The sequence below is a fragment of the Canis aureus genome, chromosome 21 (genome assembly GCF_053574225.1).
Source record: "Canis aureus isolate CA01 chromosome 21, VMU_Caureus_v.1.0, whole genome shotgun sequence".
Classification (NCBI taxonomy): domain Eukaryota; kingdom Metazoa; phylum Chordata; class Mammalia; order Carnivora; family Canidae; genus Canis; species Canis aureus.
Window position 1 is genome coordinate 44,198,798 of NC_135631.1, and position 27,799 is coordinate 44,226,596.

General features: G+C 48.5%; 1 protein-coding gene and 1 long non-coding RNA gene across 2 annotated transcripts; both read left to right on the plus strand.

Moving 5' to 3' along the window:
• Window positions 1–310: 310 nt before the first annotated feature.
• EPDR1 (ependymin related 1) lies at window positions 311–26,609 on the plus strand. Its single transcript, XM_077864086.1, has 3 exons — window positions 311–824; window positions 23,911–24,119; window positions 25,159–26,609. The coding sequence occupies exons 1-3, from the start codon at window positions 337–339 to the stop codon at window positions 25,356–25,358; spliced, it is 897 nt and encodes a 298-aa protein (XP_077720212.1). The 5' UTR covers window positions 311–336; the 3' UTR covers window positions 25,359–26,609.
• LOC144293006 (uncharacterized) lies at window positions 1,826–7,554 on the plus strand. The gene is made up of 3 exons (XR_013360436.1): window positions 1,826–3,510; window positions 5,011–5,119; window positions 5,437–7,554. It is a non-coding gene; the product is annotated as an uncharacterized LOC144293006 (long non-coding RNA).
• Window positions 26,610–27,799: the final 1,190 nt, after the last annotated feature.

The following is a 27,799-nucleotide window of genomic DNA, read 5'->3' on the forward strand; positions in this document are numbered from 1 at the left end:
CTGCAAGTGTGGCCTCAGGGCTCCGTCCCTGGGTCCTCCGCCCAAGGACAAAAGGGCTAATCCTCTGGTCCTCCGGGCTCTGTTGGAAGAGCAGGGGCTTGGACATGGCCATGGTGGATGACCAAGACCCTTTCCGTTCTACTCTGGGGGAAGAAGGTGTCAGTGTTGGCAAGGGGGCCAGCTCTGCGGCGCCCAGCAAGCGGGAGCGTTGCCTTCCCGACCTGAACCCGACTGTCTCCTGGAAGGTGGTGACCTGCCGCACACCTCGGTCAGTCCCGTTCCTTCTCACCACCCTGCTCCCCACCCCGCCCCCTTGAAGACGCGGTGCCCTTCAGGATGCTAGTGGCACCACTGCCACTGCATTTCCTGTTGGCAGCAGAGAGCAAGCGAAACCGAGGCGCAGCGGGCAGCGGCCCTGCAGCGGCAGCTCCCGCCGGTGGCCGCGCCCTCCCGGGCCGAGGCTCCCGCACCTCGCGCGCGCGGGGCCCAACCGCCGTGGCGACCGCGGCCGGGGTGGGGGGGGAGGGTCACCGCGGGTCACCGCGCTCGGCCGGGTCGCGGGGCCCGGGGGGCGGCGGGCGCTGCGCGGCGATGGCGGGGCGCGCTCGGCTCTGGCTGCTGGCCGGCCTCTGGGTGTGCGCGCTGGGCGGCCTCGGCGCCCCGGGGACCCCGCGGCCGTGCCGGGCGCCGCAGCAGTGGGAGGGCCGCCAGGTTGTGTTCCGGCGGAGCAGCGGCCGCAACAGCCGCGCCCTGCTCTCCTACGACGGCCTCAACCGGCGCGTGCGGGTGCTGGACGAGCGGAAGGCGCTGATCCCCTGCAAGAGGTGCGCGGGCCGCGGGGGGCCGAGGTCGCGGGGGGGGGGGGCGAGGTCACGGGGGGGAGCCCCAGGTCGCGGGGGGCCGAGGTCGCGGGGAGGGCGAGGTCACGGGGGGAGCCCCAGGTCGCGCGGGGCCGAGGTCGCGGGGGGGGCGAGGTCACGGGGGGAGCCCCAGGTCGCGGGGGGCCGAGGTCGCGGGGAGGGCGAGGTCACGGGGGGAGCCCGAGGTCGCGGGGTCCCGAGGTCCGGGGGGGGCGGAGGTGGCGGGGCCGCTGGCGGCGCCTCCCCGTGTGGGAGGCGGGGCGTGGCGGGGAGGGTGGCGGGGCCCGCGGGGTCGGAACCGGGTCGGGGCCGGGGTGGGGGCGGGGCGCGGCCGGGGCGCTGGGGGCGGCAGGGCGGGGCGGCGGCGGGATCGCACCCGGGTCCGCGGGGTCCGCGGGGTCCGCCGGCTCGGGGCTGCGGCCTGGGCCCCGCTCCTGGAGCCCCGCAGCCCGGGCGCGCCCCCGGGGCCCCTGGGGTCAGGAGCCGTCGCGACCGAGGCACGCAGAACCGATATATTTTAAGAATTCCTGGTGCGAGTTAAAAGAATAGGACCGCACCGCAAAAGGTGTGGGGAGCCACGGAGAATACGGCTCACAAACCCCTCTCGCCGTTACAACCGTTGAAATTGCGGTTTACTCCCTTAAAACTTCCCAAGCAAGCTGGACACACTGTGATCAAAAAAATTACCCTCTCCTCTATACGCCCTCCCTTAGGCGTCGGGGAGCTCCGCCGGTTTTCACGAGCTCTTGTCCCATGATTGACCTTTCCACAGCTGCTGTGACCAGGGGAGTCCTCTTTCTGAGGCCTGATTTCTATTTTGGGGTCACCACCTGTCAATTCCACTGGCTTTCCTGCGGAAAGTCCTGCGTGTGCTCCTCTGGGGGTTATGCTGGCCTCTCTGTGTGGCATTTGGGCGATGAGGAGGTGCCCCGTGATGTCCAGGGTTTAAGCTCGGGTGAGTGTAAGATCAGGGGCAGATCTCCATGTCATGGCACCTAAAGTTTTTGTTGAAGTGTTAGGCGTCTTGAAGAAAGTGTTGGAGGGACAGAACCTTTCAGGGCAGTGTATTAGAGGATGGACGCTAATGCGTTTGGAAAGGTAAACCTCCAGGGCGGAGGAGCGGGAGCTGGAGCAGCCAAGTCATCGTCGGGGCCTGGGAGGATCTCCCGGGCCTCAAAGGACATAGTAACAATAGCAAACAACAACCCGTGTTTGAGCATTTAGGATACCCTGGGCCTAGTGCTGAGGACTTTCTGCATATTACAGGGAAGCCTCACAACAGTGTGACAGGGGACATTTTAGGATCTCTGTTAGAGACAGGGAATCTGAGGTCCGGGGAGATTCAGCACTCTTTTCCAGGCCACACAGCCTGGACGTGAGGAAGCCAGGTGGCATCTGACACCTGTGCTATTACCATGCTGTCATGCATTCATTCATCACGCATTTTTTTCATTGCAGGAGCTTTGTATAAATAGAGTGGGTCCTGGGCCTCAGGGAGGTAGGGGTCTGTGGGTGGAGTCACAGGAAGGAGAATTCTCACCCAGTGAGATGAAGGGTGTGCTGAGTGTGACGAGCACTTCAGATGGGCAGGTAACCCAGGCTTCCTGGAGGAGCTGAAACATGGGGGAGACCCAAAGCCTTACACCAGTGACCAGGGGAGGAAGCCGGCTGCCGGGGGGGGGGGGGGTGCAGGTCTGTTTCAGGACATCCTGGAGCAGACAGGGCGGGGTGTATTCCAAGCACTGCAGACCAGCCACTGTTAGGGCTACAGCACAGAGGATGTACGTGCAAAGGTTGGCATCTGTTGAAGGATTTCCCTGCAGTTGGAAGGTCATGATTGGGCTGTGGAACAGGCAGTGGGTGCACGGTTGCGAATAAAGGAGAGCAAGAGGGGAAGGGAACACGTGACCTGGGACACTTGTGCAAGGTCTAGGGGAAGGGTGGGGAGTGGCTATGGTGATGGTGAGAAGCGGACCTGGAAGGGACGTGTTGAAGAGGTTTATTGACAGTGGAGGTGAGAGGAGGGAAGAGTCAAGGGGAGTCAAGGCCCTCATTTTTGGCTTCTGATGGCATGATAGAGATGGTGACACTGTTCACTGAGGTAGGCTTGGCTTTGTGTACTTCTTTTTTATGTAGGTATGTATTTATTTATTTTTATATATTTATTTTTAAAGATTTTATTTATTTATTCATGAGAAACACAGAGAGAAAGGCAGAGATGCAGGCAGAGGGAGAAGCAGGCTCCCTGAGGGGAGCTGGATGCAGGACTCGATCCCAGGACCCTGGGATCACCTCCTGAGCCAAAGGCAGATGCTCAATCGCTGAGCCACCAAGGTGTCCTCCCCACTTATTTTTTTTTTAAGATTTTATTTATTTATTCATGAGAGACACACACACAGAGAGGCCGAAGGAAAAGCAGGGTCCCTGTGGGGACCCCGGGATCACCCCCTGAGCTGGAGGCAGACACTCACCCACTGAGCCACCCGGGTGTCCTGGCTTCGTGCACTCCCGGTCGATGACACATTGCTAACGTTTATGTGCCGTCACGTGAAGGCTGGCGCAGTCGTGGCATATTGAACAATCGTGCAGCACATGGGCTGGGATGGCCCAGAGCGCCCTGCCGAAGCAGAGGAGCGTAGCCAGGCAGAAGGTAAGGGTCGATCCCCCCAGAGGTCAGGTCTTCGCAATGTAAGAGATCACCTGTTAGAGTTGGACAAATCTGGGTCTGAGCGCAGAATCCTAGCGTGGGCCTTTGGGAAAAGGGCTACAGCTTTCTGAGCCTCAGTTTCCCTGTTTACAAAACGAGTATATAATAGCATCTCATGTACTGGATTGTGGTGGGGACCGGCGGAGTCTGAGTGCGGACAGCACGGGGTGCGTGTCTGACACCGAGAACGTGCTCAGTACCCAGCTGCCGTGGCCACCGTGGCCACCGTGGCCACCACCATGGTCACCATCCTGGCGCATTTCCCACGGCCCCGAGCCTCGCTGCCAGCCTGTGGTCCCAGAAACATGGTCCAGCAGGGCACTCGAGGGCCCTTCCCCCCGGAGCTGCCTGCGGGGCAGCAGGCTCAGCCGCGAGCAAGCCTGTTTCAGTGGGCGCCGTGGCTGGCACGGAGGCCCGGATTCTCAGGTCCACAAGCCTAGATCATTCTCTCCCTGTCGGCAGAACCACGCGGGGAGCCAAATTATAATCAGGAGGTTGTGAGCAAAGAGTTGGAGCAAAATCACTGACTCTAATGCTTGCTTGCTCGAGGCCAGGCTGCATGCTCAGTGCTGAGCTTTCCATCGTAAGACAGGCCAGCCCAGGGGAATGGGGCTGAGAGGCAGCGATGCGCTCATTTTCCCCAGACAGATGCCTTGTCACTGGTTCTGTGCTCCCCATCTGTGCTCCCCCAGCCCTGCTGGTCCAGAGTCCCTCCACTCTGCCTGGAGGCGCTGTGAGTCCTGTTCTGGCTCTTAGCAACCCTTCTTCATCGAGGAATCCATGATCAATTACTATGGTCTTTATATGTGTGCATTAGGTCTTTAGCAGGGTCACGGCCAAATTTTGCTGGCCTAGACGGTTTTTTGTCCCCATGTGGTGATTTCTCATTTCTTTGTCCTGACCCATCAAGTGTTGATTTCACAGCTCAGATTTTCGAAGGCAGTTTTATTCCCCTCCTTCCCGGTTTCCTGGCAAGGTTCTGCCTCCAGTCCCATCTCTCTGGCCCTAAGTCAGAGGTAGAAAAGAATGTTTAGCGCATAAGTGCATTTTTAAGCTCTTTAAATGTAGATTTGCTGGCACAGACTCAGAAGCTTTTTCAGGTATTAACGGTCTGGCCAAGAAACCAGATGTTATTTGAAGAAAATATGGATGGGTTGTCTCTTCATATTTATTAGTAAGTTGAGAAGTAAGTTTTAGAATTGGATCAACTTCTTACGATTTTTATTTTGCATCCAGATTGTTATGGAAAATCCCACTGATAGTTACTGTGGAATGACTAGGACTTTCCAGGCTCTCTTTTCCCTGAGATGATGGAAAAGATTAAACAACTTTACAAGCTTCAGATAAGGCAGCCTTAGCAGAGAATGGGGAATATTAGTAATTGATACTATTTTGTTTTCTGGTTCCAACTATCTTTCCTGACTCTTTGACCAAACTCACAAGTATTACATTTGGAAGACCGAGGAAAAGCGAGAAGATTATTTTCATGTTTCCGCGAACATGTTGAACTTTGTGGGAGAGGCGATGCTGAATGAACTTGGTTAGGCCACCGGTAAGCTCACTGCTCCCACTTACAAAACGGTGGCTCGGGGGTTGGAATTAATGGCTCTAATGACCCAGAGTGAGCAGAGAGGCATCAGGAGAATATGCCTGGGGACGTTAGGGATGATATCTTAGAAGACTGCTCAACTACCAACCCCACATGCTTGGGGATCTTTGGGAGGTAGAAGGTAAAAAGAGAAAATAGGTCTTCAATGGCGTGGCAAGTGGATTCTCATTCAAATTCTGATCAGTTCATGTCTGTCTCTGTTTTCCTTGGGCATTCTATTTCTTGGAGAACAGAATATCATTTCTCTTCTGTATTTTTAGAGAAGGCCACCGGGTGTAGTGGAGAGAGCACGGACATCCACTGAGAGAGTCATGGGACGTCAGACATGGCTTCTAGTCCTGGCTTCGCCACGGCAAGATCCTCACTTCTCAGGATATCAGTTTTTCATCTTTGAATTTAATTTTAATGACACTAACTAGCATTTAGGATAGGTCTTCTTCCTTAAAGATGAAATGATGCCAAGGAAGCACTAACTGTGCTTTTATTATATCAGACCGATTCCTGTTTCTCCTGTGATATAATGAACGTAATATGGATTTCTGCATTTTTTTTTCTCAGTGTGTGTCTTCGTGTTGATAGAAATCAAAATGCTTTCTCTTCCTTCTTCTTTTCACCTACACTTGTGCTCATGGGGAGAGAAAAGAGGGGTCCCCCCTTACGTGCTTTGGCTGCAGGCTCAGAAGGCTCCCCGCCGTGTGGCGGCTCTGAGTGTTCCAGGGCATGAACAGCACTGCTTACACATGCTCTCCCAATGTGTCTGCTGTGGAAGATTAATTCCAAGGGCTGTTATCACATTAGGTAACTTCAACAATCGTTGTGTTTGAACAACAGGATAAGGCCATTTTCCCCTCCAAACACAGCATTTTATTTTACTTTGAGACTATCTCATCCTTGCAGACAGTTAAGTACACGGCCACCACCCCCCCCCCCCACCAGATCATTTGAGAGAGTTGCCAACTTGATAGCCCCACAACCCCGGAGACGTCTGCGTGCATTTCCTGCAACAGGGCTATGCTCCGGCGTGACTGCAGTGTGGCCATGAAAATTGGGAAATGAACAGGATTCATTTCTACCATCTGAAATGTGGGTCTCATTCAAGTTCTGCCACTTGTTCATTTATGTTCTTTAGAGCAAAAGGACCCAGTTTATATTCAAGCATTGCATTTTGGTGTCCGGTCTTTTCCAGAGGGTTTTTTGTTTTTTGTTTTTTTTTCCTGGCTGGAACATTCCCTCAGTCTTTCTTGCATTTTGATACTTTTGAAGATTACAATGCACTTATTTAGTGGAATCTTCCTTGATTTGGGTTTGTTTCATGTCTCATTGCGATGAGCTTCTAGTTTTTCACCTGTGGTAGGAATACCATGACATAGTCTGTTGTTCTTACTGCATTGTGATGTTCATGCCGATCCCCTGATCGAGGGATGGCAGGCTGCAAGTTTCTCCAGTGTGAGGTGACACTTTTTAACTTTGTAATCAATAAGTATTTTGTAGGGAGGTTTTGTTTTTTGTTTTTTTGTTTCTTTTTTCCTTAGAGAAAAAAAGAGGGAGAGAGAGAGAGGAGCAGCAGAGGGAGAGGGGGAGAGAGAATCTTAAGCAGGTTCCACGCCCAGGGCGGAGCTGGACACAGGGCTTAATCTCATGACCCTGAGATCATGACCTGAGCCAATATACAGAGTCGGATGCTCAACTGACGGAGCCACCCATGCACCTCTGTAGGGAGATATTTTAAAACCACGTACACATCCCATTTTTCACAAAACTGAACTTATTCACTTATTTATATCAGCAAGGACTCAAGGATTCTCACTGGATTGCATTTTTTCTCATTGTTTTGATGTTCATATTATCCCAGATCTGGCCAGTGGGAACCTCTTTATGTTGGCTTTATGTTCTTTAAACATGTATCTCTTATTCTTTGAGCACTTCTTTGCTTTTTGCCTCAATAAAATGTTCCAAAATCATCTGTACTTTCTCTGCTAGAGTGTTGGAATGAGCCATTCTCAACTAGAAGCTCTGGTTCCTTTTACTGGAGAATATTTAGAAGCTAAGATCTCTGCTCTAGTTGTGCTCATAGCTAGTAGGTGGCGTTGCTCCCAGACCCTTTCAATGGACAAAGCAAGGGTATGATATAGGTTTGAAGACACATGGTCACTTACTCATAACATATACATACAAATTTATGTGTATGTACATTGCTAAGCTTCCAGTTCTAATCAATATATATATTTAAACCAGAACCTCCAATTCCATTCCTCTACCTCATGGTTCATTTTTGTAGTTCCCTTCTCTGAGAAAATTAGCTCTCGTTATTCAGTTGCAGCAGGTAACCAATTGTGCACTGCTGTGATGCCCCCTCCCTACATGAGTGGGCCCCCTCACCCGACTTCGGCTCCACACCCTAGGCCAGGCCATGCAGATGCCTACCTTGCTTGGCCCTACTGCGGGATTTTAGATTACACTGTTGACCGAGAGGAAAGGGAAGATGAGCTTCTGTTTTTCTGTGTGTGTATTTGTCTTCTTTTGGATTTCTCAGGGTTATATCATTGTAAATCCTCAGACTGCATGTATGTGGCCGGGGGAGGTAAATTAGTATGAATTGCTCAACAAATCGACCCATAGATTGATTTTTAAAGATTTTATTTACTTATTTGAGAGAGAAAGAGACAGAGCATGAGCGGGGGCAGGGGAGGGCAGAGGGAGAGGGAGAAGCAGATTCCCTGTTGAGCAGGGAGCCCACTGGGGGTGGGGTCGGGGGGAGTGGGGCTTGATCCCAGGATCCCAAGTTCATGACCTGAGCAAAAGGTAGATGCTTAAGTGACTGAGCCGCCCAAGTGCCCCTCCAGAAATTAAATAAATCACAACCCTGTTTTGTGTGGATTGGGCTTCCATTTTAAGAAATCACGACTTTCAGAATTTCAGGAGAATGACTCTTTTTGCCTTGACTCCCTCTTGATCTCTCTGATGGCTCGAGCCAGCATTTTCTTTTATTATTAGCTCAGGAAGTCTGGCTGCTTGGGGCCTTTTGATCCTCAAAAATGAACATGCTGATTTGCAAAATTGAGTTTTTCTTCAAGAAAGAGATTTTCTTGGAAGCCTGTAAAGTTTGCTTTGAGTCTTAATTCGGTGGGTCTGTTGACCCTGGACTTCAGAGCGTTGATGCTGGGATGCCGAGGAGAAGCAGGCAGTGAGGAGCGTCAGTGCCAAGGAAGACAAGGCCACGGAGTATCAGGACTGCTGGGGTGTAAGACTAACTCATAACTAAAAGCCAGAGGTGGTCGCCAAAGTGCTCTGAAAACATCTTTACTCCTCTCTGTCAACCTCGAGCTCTTTCTTCCTGATTCTGTCCTCGAAGATGGCGGTCAGGGGCAGGGAGCCCAAAGATCTGAAAATATTCCACCAATTAGTGGTTTGTTTTTCCTGGAATAAATGCGATAGTGTTATATTTCCCCAATTCCAGTAAAAATCTTCTATTTTCCCCTTCATAATTTCTTTTATTTTACCCATCTTCAAAGAAAAAAATTCCTCTCTTGATCCCACCAGCCGGAATGCCATTCTTCCCTTCTATTTAAAGCAAATCTCAAGCTCAGTCCAGTTTCTGACCCTCATGCTCCCTCGAACCCCCTCCAATCAAACACAGCTGAGCGTCACAGCTCTGCTGAGTGGACTCTGCTCAAGAGCAGTGCGCTCCACGTTCCTGACCCAATGACCCTCTATCTCCTTGTTCTGTGGGGCTCGTTTTCCCCATCTTGGTGTCTTCATGGGGTCTTTGGGACACCACATTCTTCTGGTGTCCCTCCTTCCACCTCACTTCCCTTCCTTCTCAGCTCCCTTTGCCCTTCCTCCTCCTCCTCATGCTGCTAATGGTAGAATGTCCCGGGGCTTGGCTTGCCACCCCTTTACTGTTCTGTCTACACCCCTGTCCTGGTGCCCTCAGCTCAGTCATGTCTCCAGATGGCATCTGTGCGTGGAGGACTCTGCACTCCTATGTCCAAACGCTGAGTTGAGCTCTTTCTTTGGATCTCTGGTTGTCCTCTCAGACTCCGCTTACCCCAAACTAATGCCTCCCCTGCAAACCAACAAATATTATTCATCATGCAGGTTCAGCTAATAGCAGCTCCAGTTGCTCAGGATCAGCTCTTAGAGTCATCCTTGAGTTCTCCCACTTGCCACAGGTAGTCCCTAAGCGAATCCTGTCAACTCCAATTTTGATAGAGACTCAGAGTCCGACCACACGTTCACTGTCATCTTGGAGGCTCAATCCCTCATCATTCTTGCCAGGGCTTTTTGCATGGGCCTCCTAACGGGTCGTCCTCCTTCTATCCCTGCCCACTTTTGTCTGTTGTCAACGTAGCAGCTTGAATGATTTGCTAGAAATACTGTGTCACGTCGCTCATCCGCTTAAAACCCTCCAGTGCCTTTCTGTCTGTCAGAGGGAGGGTCCTTACAAGGGCCTGGCCACCCTAGGATCCCTTAGGATCTGCTGCCCACCCCCTCCATATCTTGTCTCCGATCACGCAGAGGCCCCTTGCTTCCAGCTCCCTCCAGCCTCCGGCTCAGCAAGCTTCCCCCATTGCTGGCACTTGGGTTTTTGTTTCCTGTGCACAGAACACTTTTTCCCTAAAAAGCTGCATGGCCTCCTCCCAAATTAGGCTGTCTCTCCTCCCAACATTCTCATACATCCCACCTCACCGCCTTACGTGTTCAACATACTTACCACTATCTGACGTACTATTTAGTGCTTTTTAAACCCGTTCCCTCATCTCCTCTGCTTTCCCTTGCCCAAAGCAAGACTCCACCATTAGGAATTTTTATCTGGTTGTTGCTGTTACCTCCAGCAACACGAATTAGATTTATTTTTTGAATAATTGAATAAGGAAATGAGTAATAATGGTGACATCTTATTCATTGTAGAAGGATCCCAAAATACAGGTGTGCAAAGAGAAAGAAAGTAAAAATTATTCATAATTGCTCAACCATATTGGTTACTCTTAATGTCTTCTGAATAGCCAAGATTATTTTTTTGAAAGACTTATTTATTTGAGAGAGAAAGAGAGAGAGAGAGAGAGAGAGGTGGGGAGGGGCTGAGGGGCAGGGAGAGGGACAAGCAGACTCCCTGCTGAGTGCAGAGCCTGATGCAGGGCTTGATCCCACAACCCTGAGATTACGACCTGAGCTGAAACCAAGAGTCAGGCATTCAACCTCTGCACCACCCAGGCGCCCCATCCTAGGTGGTCCTGAGATTCCCAGCATGCATACTGAAGCTCATACTGGTTCACGTTGGGTTTTTTCCCCTCTTAACAATACACTGTGCAAGCTCATCCACACTCAATAGCCCACTTCTATCATCTTCAAAGTCAAAGCCATCTTCAAATGGCTTCTCCTCATTCATGTCTCAGCTCATTGTCTCCTTAGAGGGACCTCCTGCGACTCCCCACCAGCCACTCCCCATCACACCTCAGTCTGTTTTCCTTAGGACATGATCCCTGGGTGACATTGTCTGGTCGGTTAATTTTTCTGGTGTTGATTGTCTGTCTCTCCTCCTTGAGGGAAAGAATATTATCAGTTTGATTTATCACCAAAACCCCAGCACCTAGAAGAGCTTGGTACATAGTATGACTCAGTAAATGCGTGTTGAGTGAATAAATTCCATTTTCATGGCTTTTGGACTACTAGCATTGTCCCTGTTCATGGTGGAAAATCTGAATGACACAGAAAAGCAACTTAGGGTCAGGATCTCTCATCATCCTGCTGTATGGGACTAAGAATCCTGAAGTATGTGCTTCTGGATTTCTTTTTCCCGTACTAGTGTATGTAATTTAATTTAATTTTTTTAAAAGATTTTATTTATTTACTTATTCATGAGAGACACAAAGGGGGAGGCAGAGACATAGACAGAAGGAGAAGCAGGCTCCCTACAGGGACTCGATGGGGGATGCGGGACTCGATCCCGGGACCCCAGGATCACGACCTGAGCCAAAGGCAGACACTCAATCACTGAACTACCCAGGTGCCCCCTGTGTATGTAATTTTAAAATTAAAATGGAAAACTGCTCTGCATTTTTTTTTTCTGAACAAAATATTGTGCACCTTTGTCAGGCTACTAAGTAGCCATTAGCAAAACCATTTCTAGGGACTGTGTGGTAATCTAGCCAATGGGTAGAACCTAGCTTCTGTGAGCGGTGCCTTGTTCTGGGATAGTCCTGTTTCTTTCTCTTCTATTTCCCATGAGTCTAGACTCCTACATACATCACCTTGGATTTGTGTGCAATTAGATGTGTACCACTTTTTAAATATATCTTGTATACATGCCTAGATAAGAAAGTGATAGAAAAAGGATTTGCACATTCTTAAGGTGTGACAGCTTTGCCCTTTGGGAAGGTTTCTCCAACTGACAGACATTTCAGCCTGCAGAATGTGATTGTTCCTGCTGCCCCCGTCATGCGATATGGAGTCTGATTATTTTTGGTGATTTCTTTTTTTTTTAATTTATTTTTGGTGATTTCTAATATGATAAAGAAAACGGAAGGGCAAAATGACACGCCTCCAGTGATGTCACACCCCCTAGTGATTCTCACTCTGTTGTCACTGTCTTTAATACTCCACAGGGAAGGCCCCTATGGGCTGTTGGTTTAGCAAAGATACTCCATCATGTTCAGTGAATATTTTTGGAAAAAATTTCTTCTAATGAGGATGGATATTAAACTTCAGCAACCTAGTGTTTTATACTAATGGATTGCTTTATGTTAAACCACTTTGCACTCTTAAAATAAATTCTAATTTATTATGATATCTTTTGATAGTCTGGTTTGGCTCACTGACATTTTATTTTTAAGATTTGTTTTTAATCAATAGCTGCAATGGAGCTTATCCTTTAGTTTTTATTTTTCTGCTTTCTATATTTTAAAGTAGAAAAAGTTTTGTGAAATTATAAAAGAATTGGCAAGCTTTCTCCAGCCTTGAGGTTGGAAGAAAATTAATTCCTGAAGCTATTTGGACCTAACTCCTTTTGAAGAAGTAACATTGTAAGAATTTTTTTTTCCTCTGGTTATCGATCAACTTAACTTTCTGCTTCATTCTGTGTTAGTTTTGATTATTTATATTTTCCTAGAAAAGCTCCCATCTCATCAAGATTATATTATCATCATCATCAGTTTGTATGTGATCTCTGAACTCTGAAACTCCTTCACTTTATCTACATACATCCTTTTTTTCTTCTCAATTTTCTTTTTCTGCATGATTATATTTTTAATAATCAACTCGTGGCTTTAAGGTATGGTTTTATGGTTTATTAAGCATTTATATTCTACACCGTGTATCTGCTTTGTCAAGAACAATTGCTGACATCACATGGCACTGCCTACCTGAATTTTGAAAAGTTTTTAGGCAGGCTTGTAGTGGAGCCCCCCCTAAGAAGGCATACCACGACCTCCAGAAATGGATCCCCCAGGTTCCTTTCATCCCCATGCTACTCCCCCGCTCTTTCCTCATCAAACACTATCTTCAATGTTTCTCTGGATCCTCAGTCCCAATTTTAGAGACTATCTCCCAATATGGGCATTGCAAGTTTCCCAAGTACCAATGGTTTCCTTGAGAAGCAGTGCCTGTGTAAAGAATCAGACCCCCAGCAGGGTGCCTCCATGGCCCTCAGATCCTCCCAAGAATGGAGAACTCATGGACAGATGGCACCTAAACAGAAGGCAGTTGCCCCTGGATGAAAAGGCTGTGATGCTCCTTATGGAAGGCTGCTTTTCTTGTGGCTAAAGTTAGATTGACTGGGAAAGTTCCAGAGTGTGAGTTGTGCCAACGAGTGGGAGCTGTCAGCCTGCCCTAAAAGGCAAACCAAAGTAACCCCTCGGAGCTCCCCCAATGTCTTAGTCTTTTGAGTCTGTTGTAACAAATACCAGAGACTGGGTAGCTGATAAGCGACAGAAGTTCACTGTTCAGTTCTGGAAGCTGGAAGTCTGACATCAGGGTGCCAGCATGGTTGTGTAAGGGCCCTCTTCTGGTCATAGACTTCTCATTGTATCTTCACATGGGGGAAGGGGCCAGCTAGCTGTCTGGGGCCTCTTGTATCAGGGCACGAATCCGATTCGTGAAGGCTCCACCCTCATGACCTAATCACCTCCCAAAGACCTCACTTGTAACGCCATCACCTTGGGTGTTAAGTTTTCAACATATGAATTTGATAGGGTTGGGGGAGGGACACAGACCCTCAGATCGTAGCACCCGGAGAAACATCTCAGGAATCACCAAGGAAGATGCGGTCAGATGGGAAGATGGTGGCCCAGGGCCAAGGGGCACATCAGTTCTTGGGCTGACATAGCATTATCATATTATCGTATCCTGAGCTATAGCTTAGGAGGAATGTATGAGGCACCATGAACCACCAGACTAGTTGGTGTGGCATCCAGCTTCAGCCATGATGAATGCAAGGCCTTCTGAGGTTGCTTAAAAATACTTGTAAGGAGGACTGTGGTGAGCCGGATCATCTGCACTGATTCCAGAGCTTCTGAAGCACCACCCCCTGCCCTGTGCCCCCCCACCCCACATACTCACCAAGTCCCTTACTGAGGTACATCTTCTATTCTCTAGAACTATAAGTTTTCCTTCCCAGAATGTGTCATCAAGAAGCTGATGACCCATGATGTCAAGTTGGGAAAGGCAGACATGCCTCTGAGGAAGATGCCCAGGGGCCACCATGGAGCTATCTGAGTTGATTGAAGTCAAGAGGGAGCTGTACCTCCTTAGGAATCCCAGGGACCACTCTTGGCAGAGGGCCCTGGGAGAAGCGAGGAGGCAGTGGCAGCAAATGTAGGGAAAGCACAAGAGGATGGAGCTCTTATTCCAGAAGGAACAGGGCAGTGGAGAATTTTACCAGCTTGCCTTCTGGGGAGCAGAGGGGCTGGGAAGAGAATTTATTTCAGATTTAATATGTACCTAATACCTAATTGTCATGTCAAGTGCTGGGTTCTGATGTGGTTTATGTGTTTCCTCTGGTTGTGGGAGTCCTCTCTCGCTCTGAATCGAAAGCTCTCACTGTCCCCTTTGTCTCACACTCTATTTTGGACAGTACCCCCCGCCCCCCACCAGCTCCAGGTATTGAGTGGCTTGCCCTTGGGACCCCTCATGAGAGCCTCCCTCATGATGTGTCAATTATCCTAAGGAGTAAGGGGATGAAGCTTGGGGATCCACTTTTCTGTCACCGCAACACGACTTCTTCTGCAAAGGACAAGTATTCATTTAGGTCCCGCTTGGTAGGTTGAAAAGAATTTCATATGTTCGGATGGTTCTAGTGCTCCTTCTTTCACCACGCTGAGCCTCCCTGAGGTCAACTTCTTCACTTGTTCAACACAGAGGAATTTTTTATTGTGTGAGCGTTTGCAACCAACTTCTAAGTAGTGTTGCCGCAAAAAGATACATAAATTATTTTACTCCTTTCATTATTCACTGCAGGATCTCTAGTGTTGATTTGCTTTTCTATCTGAATATTTTGATTTATGTTTCAGCCAGCTGGAACAATCGATTTTCTTCAGAGAGGGTACTGTGCAGCAGGAAACTTCCAGAGATTGTGAATGCCGGAGAACATCCACCCGTTGCTGTTTTGCATAAAGCTAATTTTGAGGTGTACACAAGTCACTGGGTAATACTAGTGTTTGGTGCTCATGGCACTTAGAGCTCTAGAAGAGAAGTCTGAGACCAAACTAATTTAGGGTTAGTTTTAATAAATGTCTTTCTACCCTAGTTTTTGCAGGTTGTTTCTGCATCCTGGAACATTATTAACATCTCCAGATTACATCTGGCTTTACGGAGATGTCATCGGCTGTTTCTGGAGGCTTGATGCCCTGTCTTCTCTCTTTGTTCCTTGTTGAATATCTCTCTGCTTACATGTCTGGGCTCTCTTACCTCTGCTCCCCCAGATTTCTTATCTTCCCGTTAGCCCTTTTGTTACTTTCTACTTTTTTTCCCCCCTCAGGTTCTGGAATCATACCTTTTAATTCACTTCTTCTGTTTTGGGTTGGTTGGTTTGTTTCCAAGAGCCACAGCATCCTGTACCACCTCCACTGCATCTTCTACTTTGATGATCATATTTTTCACGAGAGAGCTTTCTCTGTGGTCACGCATTATTCTTTGTTTCTTAAATTCAGTATGATGCCGAATCCCAGTGAAAGTAAAAAATAAGATTTACCTTGTAGAGTCGTTAACGGTTAGCTGCAAGGGTGTCTGTGTTTATATTTACACACGGTGGCAACTGATGTTTCTCCTGAGAAGTGCAGTATTGGCCGTGTGAACCTGACTCCCCTTGTACCTTCCAACCTCCTTTTTTTTTTTTTTTAAGATTTTATTTATTTATTCATTAGAGACACAGAGAGAGGCAGAGACACAGGCAGAGGGAGAAGCAGGCTCCATGCAGGGAGCCCGATGCAGGACTCAATCCCAGGACTCCAGGATCACACCCTGAGCCAAAGGCAGATGCTCAACTACTGAGCCACCCAGGCGTCCCAACCTTCCAACCTCCTTAATACCCCCTGATGTGTAGTTCTCGAAACCACTGTGTACCATGGCAACGCGGGTATCCTGGCACTAATGAGGCTCTTCCTTCTAATGGTGAGAAAGAGACAGCCTGAACTATTGCTCATGAGACATTTGTTTTATTATCTTCCATCAGATGAAAGAGTATATGGCTACACGTTGCCAGTAGTCATCCCGAAACATTTTTGGAAAAAAAGAAATCTCTTCAGTTTCTTGAGCAGCCTTTTCTTCTTTTGAACTGGAATCCAAGTGGTTGGAGGCTCATCACCTTACAGCTCCTTAAATTGCACACATAATTATTCTTCGATTTCACTTTTCCTAGGGCTGCATTCTCAAGCAGCTTAATTTCCCTTTTGTTATATGTGGTTGGTATCAGCCTACACAATGAGTTTGTGTCTGACCCAACAATTTTGAAATAGTGTTCTCCTTTTATGTCTCATAATTACTGTAGGGTGTAACTCAATCTTGGTATACGCCAGAATGGCAAGTGGCTGCCGCTCAATTCTTCCTGCTAAGAGTCAGAGGGCTGGCATGCATTACTAATCTATTATATTGCATATTAGACAAATCCAAAGGTTGTTCAGTTTCTCCCATAAAAGCCAAAGGCCTTTTGTAATCACAATATAATATTTGCCCACTCCCTTTTCTGCAATTTAAGATATCTTGGATGGCCTAGCAGTTATCTTACCCCTGTGGAAGGAGGGGAAGAACAACAGTGTTAGTGACTTAGAACAAGTCTGGTAGGAGATCAGACCTTGAGTCCATTATTTGCTACTTAGGTATGCTCCGAGCCTCATATTTTCACATCTGTTAAAACAAAACAAAACAAAACAAAAAGCTAATAAAGTGTCAGCCAACTGAATTTGCCAGTCTGTTACCTCTGCCTTAGACTGTTTTTTTTTCTTTTTTCTTTTTTCTTTTTTCCTCCCCTTGACTACTCTGATTCAAGACAGAAAAACAGTTGCCTCTTGGCTATCCAGGCAGTAGCTGTTCAAGTTTCTCTGCGCCTAGCCAGGCTCTCTTGTGGGTTCAGGCATTAGCCAAATCCGTGGGCCCTGCTCACTCTGGAACAAAAGGCTCTCAGAGAACCATTTAAAAGCATTTGATAGATCGTAAGTATAGAGCAGTGGATTTTACTTATTTTATCTAGGGTGCTTTCAACTGTACGTGTCAGGAAATCTGACTAATGGAGGCTTAAAACTATAAGGCTGTGTGTAGTTTGCTTCCAAATTCTGGTGATGCATGTTCCTAGGTCTGTCTCAACAATATCTCCAACGCTCCTGGTTCTCCATCCATCTACTCTGCCATTCTCAGAGAAAGTTGGCTCACAGTTGCAAGACGGCATGCTGACGTGTTGCTCCATGGCTCCAAGGTGGCTATCCTCACTTCCCACCCTTTGTCCAAAGACAGGAAATGAAGGAACGTAGAGCAGGACAGGGACTCTGCCTTTTGGAGAGAAGAGAAATCTCTGGCGGGAAGTGGGGGGTGTCTCTTCATCCAACAGACTTCCTTTTAGATCTCCAAGGCCAGAACCAACTATACCCCTAGCTCCAAGGGACACTGAGGAAGTGAGTAGATGAGAATACTTTCTTAGCCACTGTATTGAGAGGCAGGCCAGAGACAAAGGGTGAGATGCTCCGGGTCTGCTAGAGAAGGGTCCGCCGTAGCACTCAGACTGTTCTCTCCTTCATCCTCCCATCCTGCCTGGATGCACTAGCCCTTCTTCATCACACAGCAGAGCAAGTCTTATGTGCACAGGTGAAACCAGCAGCTTCCTCGTCAAATGTTAACTGGTGATGGTAAACGTAAGCACTGGCAGGCTTCCTACAAAGCCACAATCCCTGCATTTGTATAACAATTATGTATCTGCTGTCTCAAATCATCTTCATAATAATGCTTTGAGCTTCAAAATTTTGGTCTCTTTTTACATATGAGAAATAGGAGATTAAAGTTATGGTTACACAGCTCACCACTCCTAGACTGGAAACCTCGATTTCTTGACCTGAGCCTTTTTACAGTGCTGTTGATGCTGTCTGTAAGCTTTATCCTAAAGTAGGAAAACTAGACAGAAAGATTTTCTCCTGCCTTACTGTAGTTGGGTAAACATTTAGTACCATTCTAAAGGAAGGAAATGAATGAAGCTCTACATCCAGTTAAAAATTCTTTTGTTTCTGGGGCACCTGGGTGGCTCAGTCAGTTAGGCATCTGACTCTTGATTTTGATTCAGGTCATGATCTCAGGGTCATGGAATTGAGCCCCGTGTTGGGCTCTGCACTCAGCGGGCTGTTGACTTGAGATTCTCTCTCCTTCTCCCTTCACCCCTCCCTTCCTCCTCTCTCTAAAAAATAATATCCTAGTGTTCCCTTTGGGAAAGAGTAGTATCTTGTAAAATGTAAAAGGGGAATTTCCTTTGATCCAACAATTCCAGTTCATAAACTTTTCATAGCGTTGTAAACACAGAAAGGCAAAAGGGTTTATCTTCAATTTATATTCAGCTTTGTTAATATTAACAAATTGTGAAAATAATCTAAGTAGCCACTGAAGGAAAACATGGTGTGTGTGTATGCATGTATGTGTGTATCTTTACACACACAAGGTGCATATATGATGTATGTATATATATGATATATGATGTATATATGATATATGATGTGTATATATATCTCATATCTCAAACACTAACAGGGCCATGTCAAAGCCACAAATACCAGCAGTACGGAGCTCCCACTGATGGAACATGGGACAATCTGTGCATAAATGGAGTAATGACTTTAATTGTCATATACTGAATATATAAAAATTCTTGAGCTGAGGGTGATGACTGATAGACAAGTAGATGTATGTCATTTGTTATACCACTGGCACTATTATCCCAATCTCCAGTGAAATAATTGATTCAGGAAATGGTTTTACCCAGAACCATTAGGTGATAGTTACTAACAGGTTCTTCCCAGCATCACTAAGTATTCCTGACCAATTGCCTGCTAACTGTAAAGGAAACGCCTTCATGATGGAGACATGTGGAGGAACCATATAACCTGGTGATCAAAGTTAGTAGCATTAATAGTGGGACGGGACATCGTCTGTCTTCTGCTGTGATGCACCATGCCTTTATGAATTTCTTTCCAAAAGTCTTTAATCAAATCATGTCAAGCCTTTAGAATTCAGGTCTAATTTGGAGGAATGACAGGAGCTAGAAGAACAGATTTAAATGAGGAAACTGACAAAACTCTAGAACGGGGAATTTATGCAGACCTGGAGTCTTCGAGGAGTCAAGGCCATGATAAAAATTAAAAACAGTAGGAGTAGTGTTCCAGATTTTTAAAACAGAAGAGACGTAACAACCCACTGTAATGCTTGAAATCTGATTGGATTCTGGTTATATATATAAAAAAAAAACTTTAAAATACATTTTTGGGGAACAATTGAACATGGACCAGATATTAGCTGGCATTAGGGAGCGAATTTTAATATCCTAGGTGTGATAATGGTAGTGGCAGAGGGAGGCAGAAAGTCCTTGTTTTTAGTAAATATAGAATATAGATAAAGCAAACATAGCAAAATGTCACAATTATTGAATCTAAGTGGTAGATACAGAGGTGATCATTCAACTCTTCTGCATTTTAAAAACATTTCATTGTAAATTAGGAAAAACTGATTTTATAAATCTGTATTTTTTGACCTGGAAGGAAATCACAGACAAATTGTTGAATTTAAAACATAGGTTAGGGCATCTGGGTGGCTTAGTTGGTTAAGTGTCTGCCTTTGTCTCAGGTCATGATCCCAGGCTCCTGGAATTGAGCCCTGAGTTGGGAAGCCCTGCTCAGCAGGGAGTCTGCTTCTTCCTCTGCCTCTGGCCTTTCCCCATGCCTATGTTTTGTCTCTCCCTCAAATAAACAAACAAAATCTTGAAAAAGTAAAACATAGGGTAAAAAACATCATATTTACTCATTTTTATGAATGTGTCCAGTACACATAATGACAAATCAGTAGGGTATTTGCACAACATGTTGCATAACAGTGTTATCCATAATAGCCAGAAGGTAAAACAACCCAGGGTCTCTACACAGATGAACGGATAAGCAGAATGTGCTCTATACATTCAGTGGAATATTAGCCTTACAAAGGCAGGGAATTCTGACGTGTGCTGCAGCACGGAAGAACCTGGAGGACGTCATGCTGAGTGAGATAAGCTGGTCATGAAAGGACAACTACTGGGACACGTGGGCGGCTCAGTGGTTGGGCGCCTGCCTTTGGCTCAGGGCATGATCCCAGGGTCCCGGGATCGAGTCCTGCCTTGGGCTCCCTGCATGGAGCCTGCTTCTCCCTCTGCCTGTGTCTCTGCCTCTCTCTCTCTGTCTCTCATGAATAAATAAATACAATCTTAAAAAAACAAAAAACAAAAAACCCCAAGAGGACAACTACTCTATGATTCCACTTCGATGAGGTACCTGGAGCCGTCAAGTTCATAGGGATAGAAAGTAGAATGCTGCGTGCCAGGAGCTGGGGGGCGGGGGGGGCAGAAATGAGGAGTCAGTTAATGGGCCTATAGTTTCAGTTTTGCAAAATGAAAAGAATTCTGGAGATTGGTTGCACAACAATACAAATGCACTTAGCACTTTTGAACTATATATTTAAACATGGTTAAGATGATAAAGCTTGTGTTATGTGTACTTTACCACAATTGAAAGAAATTTAAACAAAAAGATCAAAATGTGTTTAGGCACAGATGCACAGAGCTGTTATTTCTATATGTTTGAGTTTCTGGGCAATTTTTACTTCATTTTCCATTTCTGTACTGTTTGGATTTTTTTTTTTTTTTTTTTTTTTTTTTTACTTTGAGCATGAATTGATTTTACATAGCCCAGAGGATATAAAACTTCTGCAGGTTTTCAGTGTTTTGGTAGAGCCTGAATTTTAAGGAAATTGGATTTTCGGGAAACCACGGATATGGTCAGGGCAGCCTGAGAATTTTGTCAAAAGCAACCGGGACCCTTGGTCCCACGGGGAGGGGGCCCGAGGGCCCGACAGGGCTTCTGCAGGCAGCACGGCGGGAAGCTCAGCCTGCTGACCCGCTTGGGGCCGGGGGTTCGCAGGCTCCCGCTGACCGCGGCCTGCCCCGCTGCGTTGCCCTCCAGGCCCGGCCCGGCACCTCACCTTGCTCCCCGGGGTGTGATTAGTGGCTCCTGTCCTCCCAGCTTCCTCGGCTGCAGCGCCAGGCCTTGATCTTGCTGCCGGATCAGGTTTCTGTCGGAGGCGTCGCGGCCTTCCCGCCGCATCGCAGGCAGATGATTCATTTCAACCCTGGCTGAGCTCTGCGCTTCCACCTCGGGGCTCCGTCGGGCTCCAGCCTGTGTCCCCTTGGCCATGGAGGACCTTCGTCCTCGCTGTGACTGACGCTTGCAGCCAGGCCCGGGGTATATGCAACCGCAGCAGCGGCCCGAAAGCTGCTTTTCCGAAACTTCGAGTCGAGCCCTCCGTCCTCGCCTTTAGATCCATTCGGGAGTTTGAGGAAAGCAAACAATCATCCGGTCATCTTTGGTTTCCCGTCAGGTTACTGTTTTCTCTTGCACCTGAGGCCCTGTCACCATAAGCCCAGTTTCAGGTTATGGCCTCATGTTCAAGAGTGAAATATCGTGAAAACAGGCAAGTACAGAGAAGGCTGCAGCAAACACCTGCGCTCCGGCCACCCAGCAGGAGTAAAGGGTGACGTTTGGTGAGGACGCTTGCAAGGCCAGCATTCTCGTCTTGATGAGACTGTCCCTCTGGGTGCGGGCAGAGGCGGCCTCAGGGCAGCAGCCAGGTGGCCCTCCCCGTGCCCCGCTGGTGGCCGCCCCTGCCCCCCTCGCCGTGGATCCCTGGGCCTGCGTGTCTCTGCCAGGACAGCTGTGCTGGCAGCTGGCCTCCGGGCTCCGGGCGGGGCGGCGGCGGCCTCGGCTGTGTTAGAGACCAGTCCTGGTGATGATGAGTCACGCAAAATGTTCCAGGCGGGAGAGGAAACTTCATTACAAGGAAGGCAACCTCGTGGCTCTGCAGGGGGATCTGTGGACACCGGACCTCGGAAAGGAAGTGCATCCCGCAAATGCCTGCTGTTGGCTTCCCAGCACGTTCTTCCTCGTGCTCAGGTCGCATGTTGCAAACAGCCTCCCACAGCCTGTGGGTTTGCACAGGACACGTCCAGACCCGTGAGGAGACTGCCTCGAGGTCCCCGGGTGGCAACTCCACATGCTCGTGGGACAGAATCAATCTGATTGTGTCGCCCTGGGTCGCATGTCCACCTCGGGTCCAGTAAGGCCTGCGAGGGTGGCCCGCTCCTGGATGGCCAGGATGGCTGCCCGGCTCCCACTGCTGTGACCCATGGATTCGGGGGGCTGAGGGCTGTTCTCGGGAAGGAAGCCCCCCCCCCCCCCCGCCCCCGCCCATGGTACATATCTCCTGCGGTTGGAGAAGCACACTGCTGGAGGTTCTGCAAGAATGACAAATGCCCATCTAGGCCAGACACTTGGGACTTGGGAGGCTGCAGGCGGCCAGTGCTGATGGTGAGGAGAGTTGAGAAGAGAGCCACCCCCGAGGGCACACAGTGCAGATGTTGTGGGACCTGCTGTCACTGAAAGGATCAGGGAACTGGATTAATGTACAGAGTCCCGTATTGATGGATGAATGGACAGCCCTCTGAAGTCTATAGGAGTGTGTCTGTACTCCTACGTGATGTGCCAGGGACTGCACTGGGCAAAGGCCGCGGGGACAGGCCAACCCCGGCTCCTGCAGAGGGCTCACAGTAGAAGAGGTGGCTCCACTCTCCTGTGAGCACTATCGCAGCAAACGAACTCTTCCTTTTCTTCCTGCAATTGCTCCCACTTCTGAAAGGAGAGAGTTTTACCCTCATAAGCCATTTTTATTTCCTAGAATGAAGCAGGATAGATCTATCTAAAGGTATAAAATGAGGTCATGTTTATGTTTCCACAGTGGCTTGTAACCCTAGTGGTGGTGTTATTATGACCATGTAGGCAGTGATCATTTATAAGTTTTTCTTTTCTTTTTTTAAAAAAGATGTTATTTATTTATTCATGAGAGACACACACACAGAAAGAGGCAGAGACACCTGCAGAGGGAGAAGCAGGCTTCCCGTGGGGAGCCTGATGCAGGACTCCGTCCCCAGACCCCAGGATCACACCCTGAGCCCAAAGCAGATGCTCTGCCACTGAGCCACCCAGGTGTCCCTGAAGATTTGTCTGAAGAAAAGTCCTTTTAAGCTTCAACCTGGAATGGCAGACATTTGCCCTGGAGGCAAGTGGAGGATGTGGGGTGCAGTGAGTCTCACCTGCTGGCTATCTTAGTTTGCTCAAGAAAAGCACCCACCCCAGGTCTTGCGAATTTCACTGTGTGAGGTCAGGGTCGCAGCCTTACTCTGCTGGGCCAGCCGCAGTGACCTGAAGTTTGGACTGACAGTCAAACACACAGAAGTCCAACTTGTTCACCCAAGATTGCTTAGCTTTGAGATCCACACAGGACTGGGGACAACTCAGTGTTCAGCATCATGGGTGGGGGGTGTCTGCAGACTCCCCGCCCAGCCTGGGAATACCTTTGGCTTGCTCTACACATGGGGTGTACTCAGGAGACACGAGGCCAAGAGCATGTGGACAAACTACATGGGAAACCAGTCACTCTGGGGTCCCCTCACTTTTGTTTGCTCATCTCAGCCTCCTCCAGTTAATGGGAGGGGGGCCCTCATTCTCATATAGCTGCGGGGCACAGGTGTGTGGTCTGACCTCAGCAGTTTCTCGATGTGCTCCATTCAGTGTACCCCAATAATTTGTGATTTAGTGCTGCAAGGAGAGCTCAACCAAGCCAAGGGGCAAATCCTCCTAGGTCCCTGTGGCTGAAAGGTCACACACCAGCCATTGACCCAGGGCCGTGTCTTCCTCATGTTTGTAGCCAAAGCACAGGATCTGGCATATAGTAGGTACTCAATTATTCAATATTCAATTTTGAACTCTGAATTTTTAATTATTTCGTGTTTAGGTCCTCAGTGTGGCTAGTGCTCATAAATAAGTAAATGATTGCCTAGCAAGCAAAACTATTTTTTCCAGCTTGTTCCATTCTAAGAGTAATTTATATCGAAGGCCTTTGGGCTGTATGCTGATAAAAGACACGATGGTTGTAACTTGAAGTCCTGATCCACTCTCTTTATATTTGTCTTTCAGATTATTTGAATATATTTTGCTCTATGAGGATGGAGTGATGTTTCAGATTGAACAAGCCACCAAGCAGTGCTCCAAGATCACCCTGACGGATCCCTGGGACCCTCTAGACATTCCTCAGAATTCCACGTTTGAGGACCAGTACTCCATAGGGGGGCCCCAGGAACAGATCACGGTCCAAGAATGGTCTGACAGAAAGTCAGCTAGATCATGTAAGGCTTCATAAGATAGCCAAGTGCTACATCTCAGGAAGCATGATGGGAAAAGAGTTTAAGTCCATCAAGGAAGGTAGTTAGGGCAATGCATAAGCTTAATTAGATTGTTTGGCATCCCCCGCACCTACTTGGAAGTCCCCACGTGTACTCGGCTAGTTGTTTAGCTCCAGGATCTAAGCATCATATTTGAATGTGGGAAATAGTGCAAACCCATGTAAAAACTGTTACCCCAAAGTTAGCATAGAATTATCATATGGGACCTAGCAGTTCTGCGTACAGGTGTATATCCAAGAGAATTTAGAGCAAGGATTCAAAAAGATATTTGTGCACCCATGTTCATAACAGCACTAATAATAACAGCTAGATGGTAGAAACAACCCAAGCGTTCATCAGCTGGTAAATGAATACCCAAAATGTGGTGTAAACAAACAATGGAATAGTATTCAGCCATGGATAATATTGGATGAACCTTGAGGATGTTATGCTGAGTGAAATAAGCCAGTCACTAAAGGACAAATACTCTGTAATTCCACTTATCTGAGGTCCCTAGCGTAGTCCCGTTCATAGAGACAGAAAATGGATGGGGGCTTGGGAGGGGCAGGCAGGGGAATGGGGAGTTCGTGTCAGAGGGCACGGAATTTCCACTGAGGAAGATGACCAAGTTCTGGAGACAGATCGTGGCGATGGTTTCAGAACAACGTGAACGTACTTAATGCTACTGAACCTTACTTTATTTTTTATTTTTAAAGATTTTATTTATTTATTCATGAGAGACACACAGAGAGAGGCAGAGACGCAGGCAGAGGGAGAAGCAGGCTCCATGCAGGGAGCCCGATGCGGGCCTCGATCCCGGCACTCCGGAATCGTGCCCTGGTCCGAAGGCAGACGCTCAACCACTGAGCCACCCAGGTGCCCCTGAAACATACTTTAAAATAGTGAAAAGGGTGAATTTTATGTATATTTTACCCCCAGGATAAAAATACAGGTATTTTGCCCACCTTCTATGTTAAAAAGTCAACTTCCCTTCCTCTTGCAGACGAAACCTGGATTGGCATTTACACAGTCAAGGATTGTTACCCCGTCCAGGAAACCTTCACCAGAAATTACAGTGTGCTGCTGTCCACGCGGTTCTTCGACATCCAGCTGGGCATTAAAGACCCCTCCGTGTTCACCCCGCCCAGCACCTGCCAGACGGCCCAGCCGGAGCCGATGAGCGAGAACTGCTCCTGGCAGTAGGCCCGTGGGCGCCCCCACGGGGTTCGGGCTTTCGAGAAGTGACCACCTTGGCTCGAGAGAAGGATCGTGATGGGAGGAAGATAAACCGTGATCCGGGGTTCTTTGTATATATGATCCTGGCTTCTCAAGCGATGTTGACGAAGGGGATGGACAGCGGTGGGAATGCGACTGGAAGAGACGGCTGACCCGTGGATGCGCTGTCTGCGCTGGCAGGTGGATCTGGGAGCGGGGGCACACGTGAGCTGGGGGGGGCAGGGTGGAGGGTTTCATTACCTGAGTTGCCGAGAATTGCTGCATTGCTGCCACGTAGTGATAATAAAATGCAGGACGATTTTGCTCCCGTTTTATGATAAATTTTTGAGTTCTCTGCAGACAGTGGCCTCTATCTTGCCTGCATCAGGGTGGCGGCCGCTCCCCTGCCCTGCTTCCTGCTCCCTTGACCCCTGAACAAGCGATTCCTTAAAAACCCCTTCCAGCTTTGTGGCATGACCCGATTGATAAAAATCTGGGGAGGAGATGAAAGGCTCTGACACAAAGCAATTACACAAGAGGGTTTGAAAATCCTCACGTGTGTATCTGGGTAAGCGTGGGCCACGTGTGCTTCCTTTTGTCTACGCAAGAGTATTGATGGATGTGCTGAATCATCCTATATTTGTCAGGAGACCTCGAAAGACAGCTAGTGTTCTAAAAACAGCGTTGAACTGGGGGTCAGGGGACTGATGTCTTCAGAATCCGGGCCTGCAATGCCTTTGTACTTGAACTCCTCCCAGTAACTACATGCACTCTGCTTGCCCTCGTGGGGTTCCTCGCGGGGGCCCTGTTTCCGCAGCCTCTTTGCGCCACTTCTGCTCATCCTTCCCGGGTCAGCTCACGCTTGACCTTCAGAGAGCTGGTGCCGGCCGGGTTGGGTGCGCCCTGTAGCTTCTCGCCTGCTTCCTGGGCAGCATCGCCCACCAGCCTGGCTGTGAGCTCCTTGATACGGGTCACCACGTTCTGTACTTCTGTACTTTTTCTCTGCCCAGCACCAAGTAAGTGCCTGGCACATGGTCAGTGCCCTAAGCATGTGTAGAGTGGAGAATGCCAGCCTGTCTGGTCACTGGATTCCTCATCTATTCAAGGGTTGGGTTTGCTGACCTCTTGGGAATAAAATGTATTATTTTGGGTTCTTCTCCTACTGTGTTTCATCTGGCTATGACGCTGAAAACAGTCTGTATTACTCCTGGTTTATTTCAATAAACAAGTTTAATTGCATTTCTAAGTGTTCTTTGATACTTTCACTTTTGTCCCATAGGTGAGTTATCTTGGTAATTCGGACGTTAAAACTCCTCTCTGATGAATAAAGTGCTTCGGGTGATCTAAGCCATATTCATTATCCCTCTCTCGAAGGCTTGCTCTTCTGTTCAAAGCCCAGTTGCCTGGGTCCAGAAGCCTCTGAGGTGTTCTTGGTCCATTTTTCTCCATCAGTCCTCATAGACAATCAATGTCCCGAGTCTGGTCAGAGTGGCCCCTGTCCGTCCCCTCAGCCGCCATCTGGGTCTGGGCTCTTCCCATGGCTGGCCTTTGCAAGAACTTCATAGCTTCTCTCTTGCCCTGGTCTTTTCTCCTCAAAGCCAACCTCTGCGCGGCCAGTCCCAGGCCAGTACTGAGCCCATTACCTCTAGGGCCCGTGCCCGTTCTTGGAGTCTCAGAGCAGAGGGGAGCCCAGGCAAGGCTGGCATCTGGAATGCACCGATGGGTGGGGACTTTCATAGCTGCCTTCGAGGCGGTCCAGCCGGAGCAAGCCTTCGTGATGCTGTTTGCCAGCTTCCTCTCTCTCCCCCACAGGATGGCTCCTTCACCCCCATCCTTTCCAAACTGCACAGATCCCCTCAGCCCTGGATTGTGGTCTTTGTCCACCCCAGTGCCCATCCCTTCTCACAGGAGAAAGGAAAGGAGCCCCTTTTACTTCATTCAGGGACATAGGAGGTGGGTGTCCTTTCACTTCTTTGTTGGCCTATTTTAGTAGTTGAGCCATTTAGCAGATGTGAACAATAAATATGACCCTCTTGCAGAAAGATTTTATATCTTGTGGGATTTCAATCACCTCCGCTGGTGTCCTGCTCCTGTGGGTCCTCACTGTGTCAAAGTGAAGGGGGGGCTCCCCAGCACCGTGCCCATGGCCCTTCAGGTCAGAACCTCCCCACCCCCCACATCCTTTCCAGTGTCCACGCTCATACTGCTCTCTCTTTGCCAACTGCCGCAGGAGCCTGAGAAGTAAGGCCTGGGTTACCGCTGGATTGGCAGGAGGCCTTCCTTAGTCACCAATCTTAGATAAAAATTCTCTAGTGGACATCATGGTCAAAAAGAAGATGGCTCATGTTAGGCAGGGACTTGCCTCTGTGAACAAAGAGGAGCTCCCCGTGTCTCACTCATCGGCAGACATGGCATTCCTGACCGAGAGC

Coding starts and splice junctions, on each gene's coding strand:
- EPDR1 (XM_077864086.1), top strand. CDS start 337: ATGCTAGTGGCACCACTGCCACTGCATTTCCTGTTGGCAGCAGAGAGC. Junction 825..23,910: donor GCGCTGATCCCCTGCAAGAG/GTGCGCGGGCCG, acceptor TTTGTCTTTCAG/ATTATTTGAATATATTTTGC. Junction 24,120..25,158: donor CAGAAAGTCAGCTAGATCAT/GTAAGGCTTCAT, acceptor TTCCTCTTGCAG/ACGAAACCTGGATTGGCATT.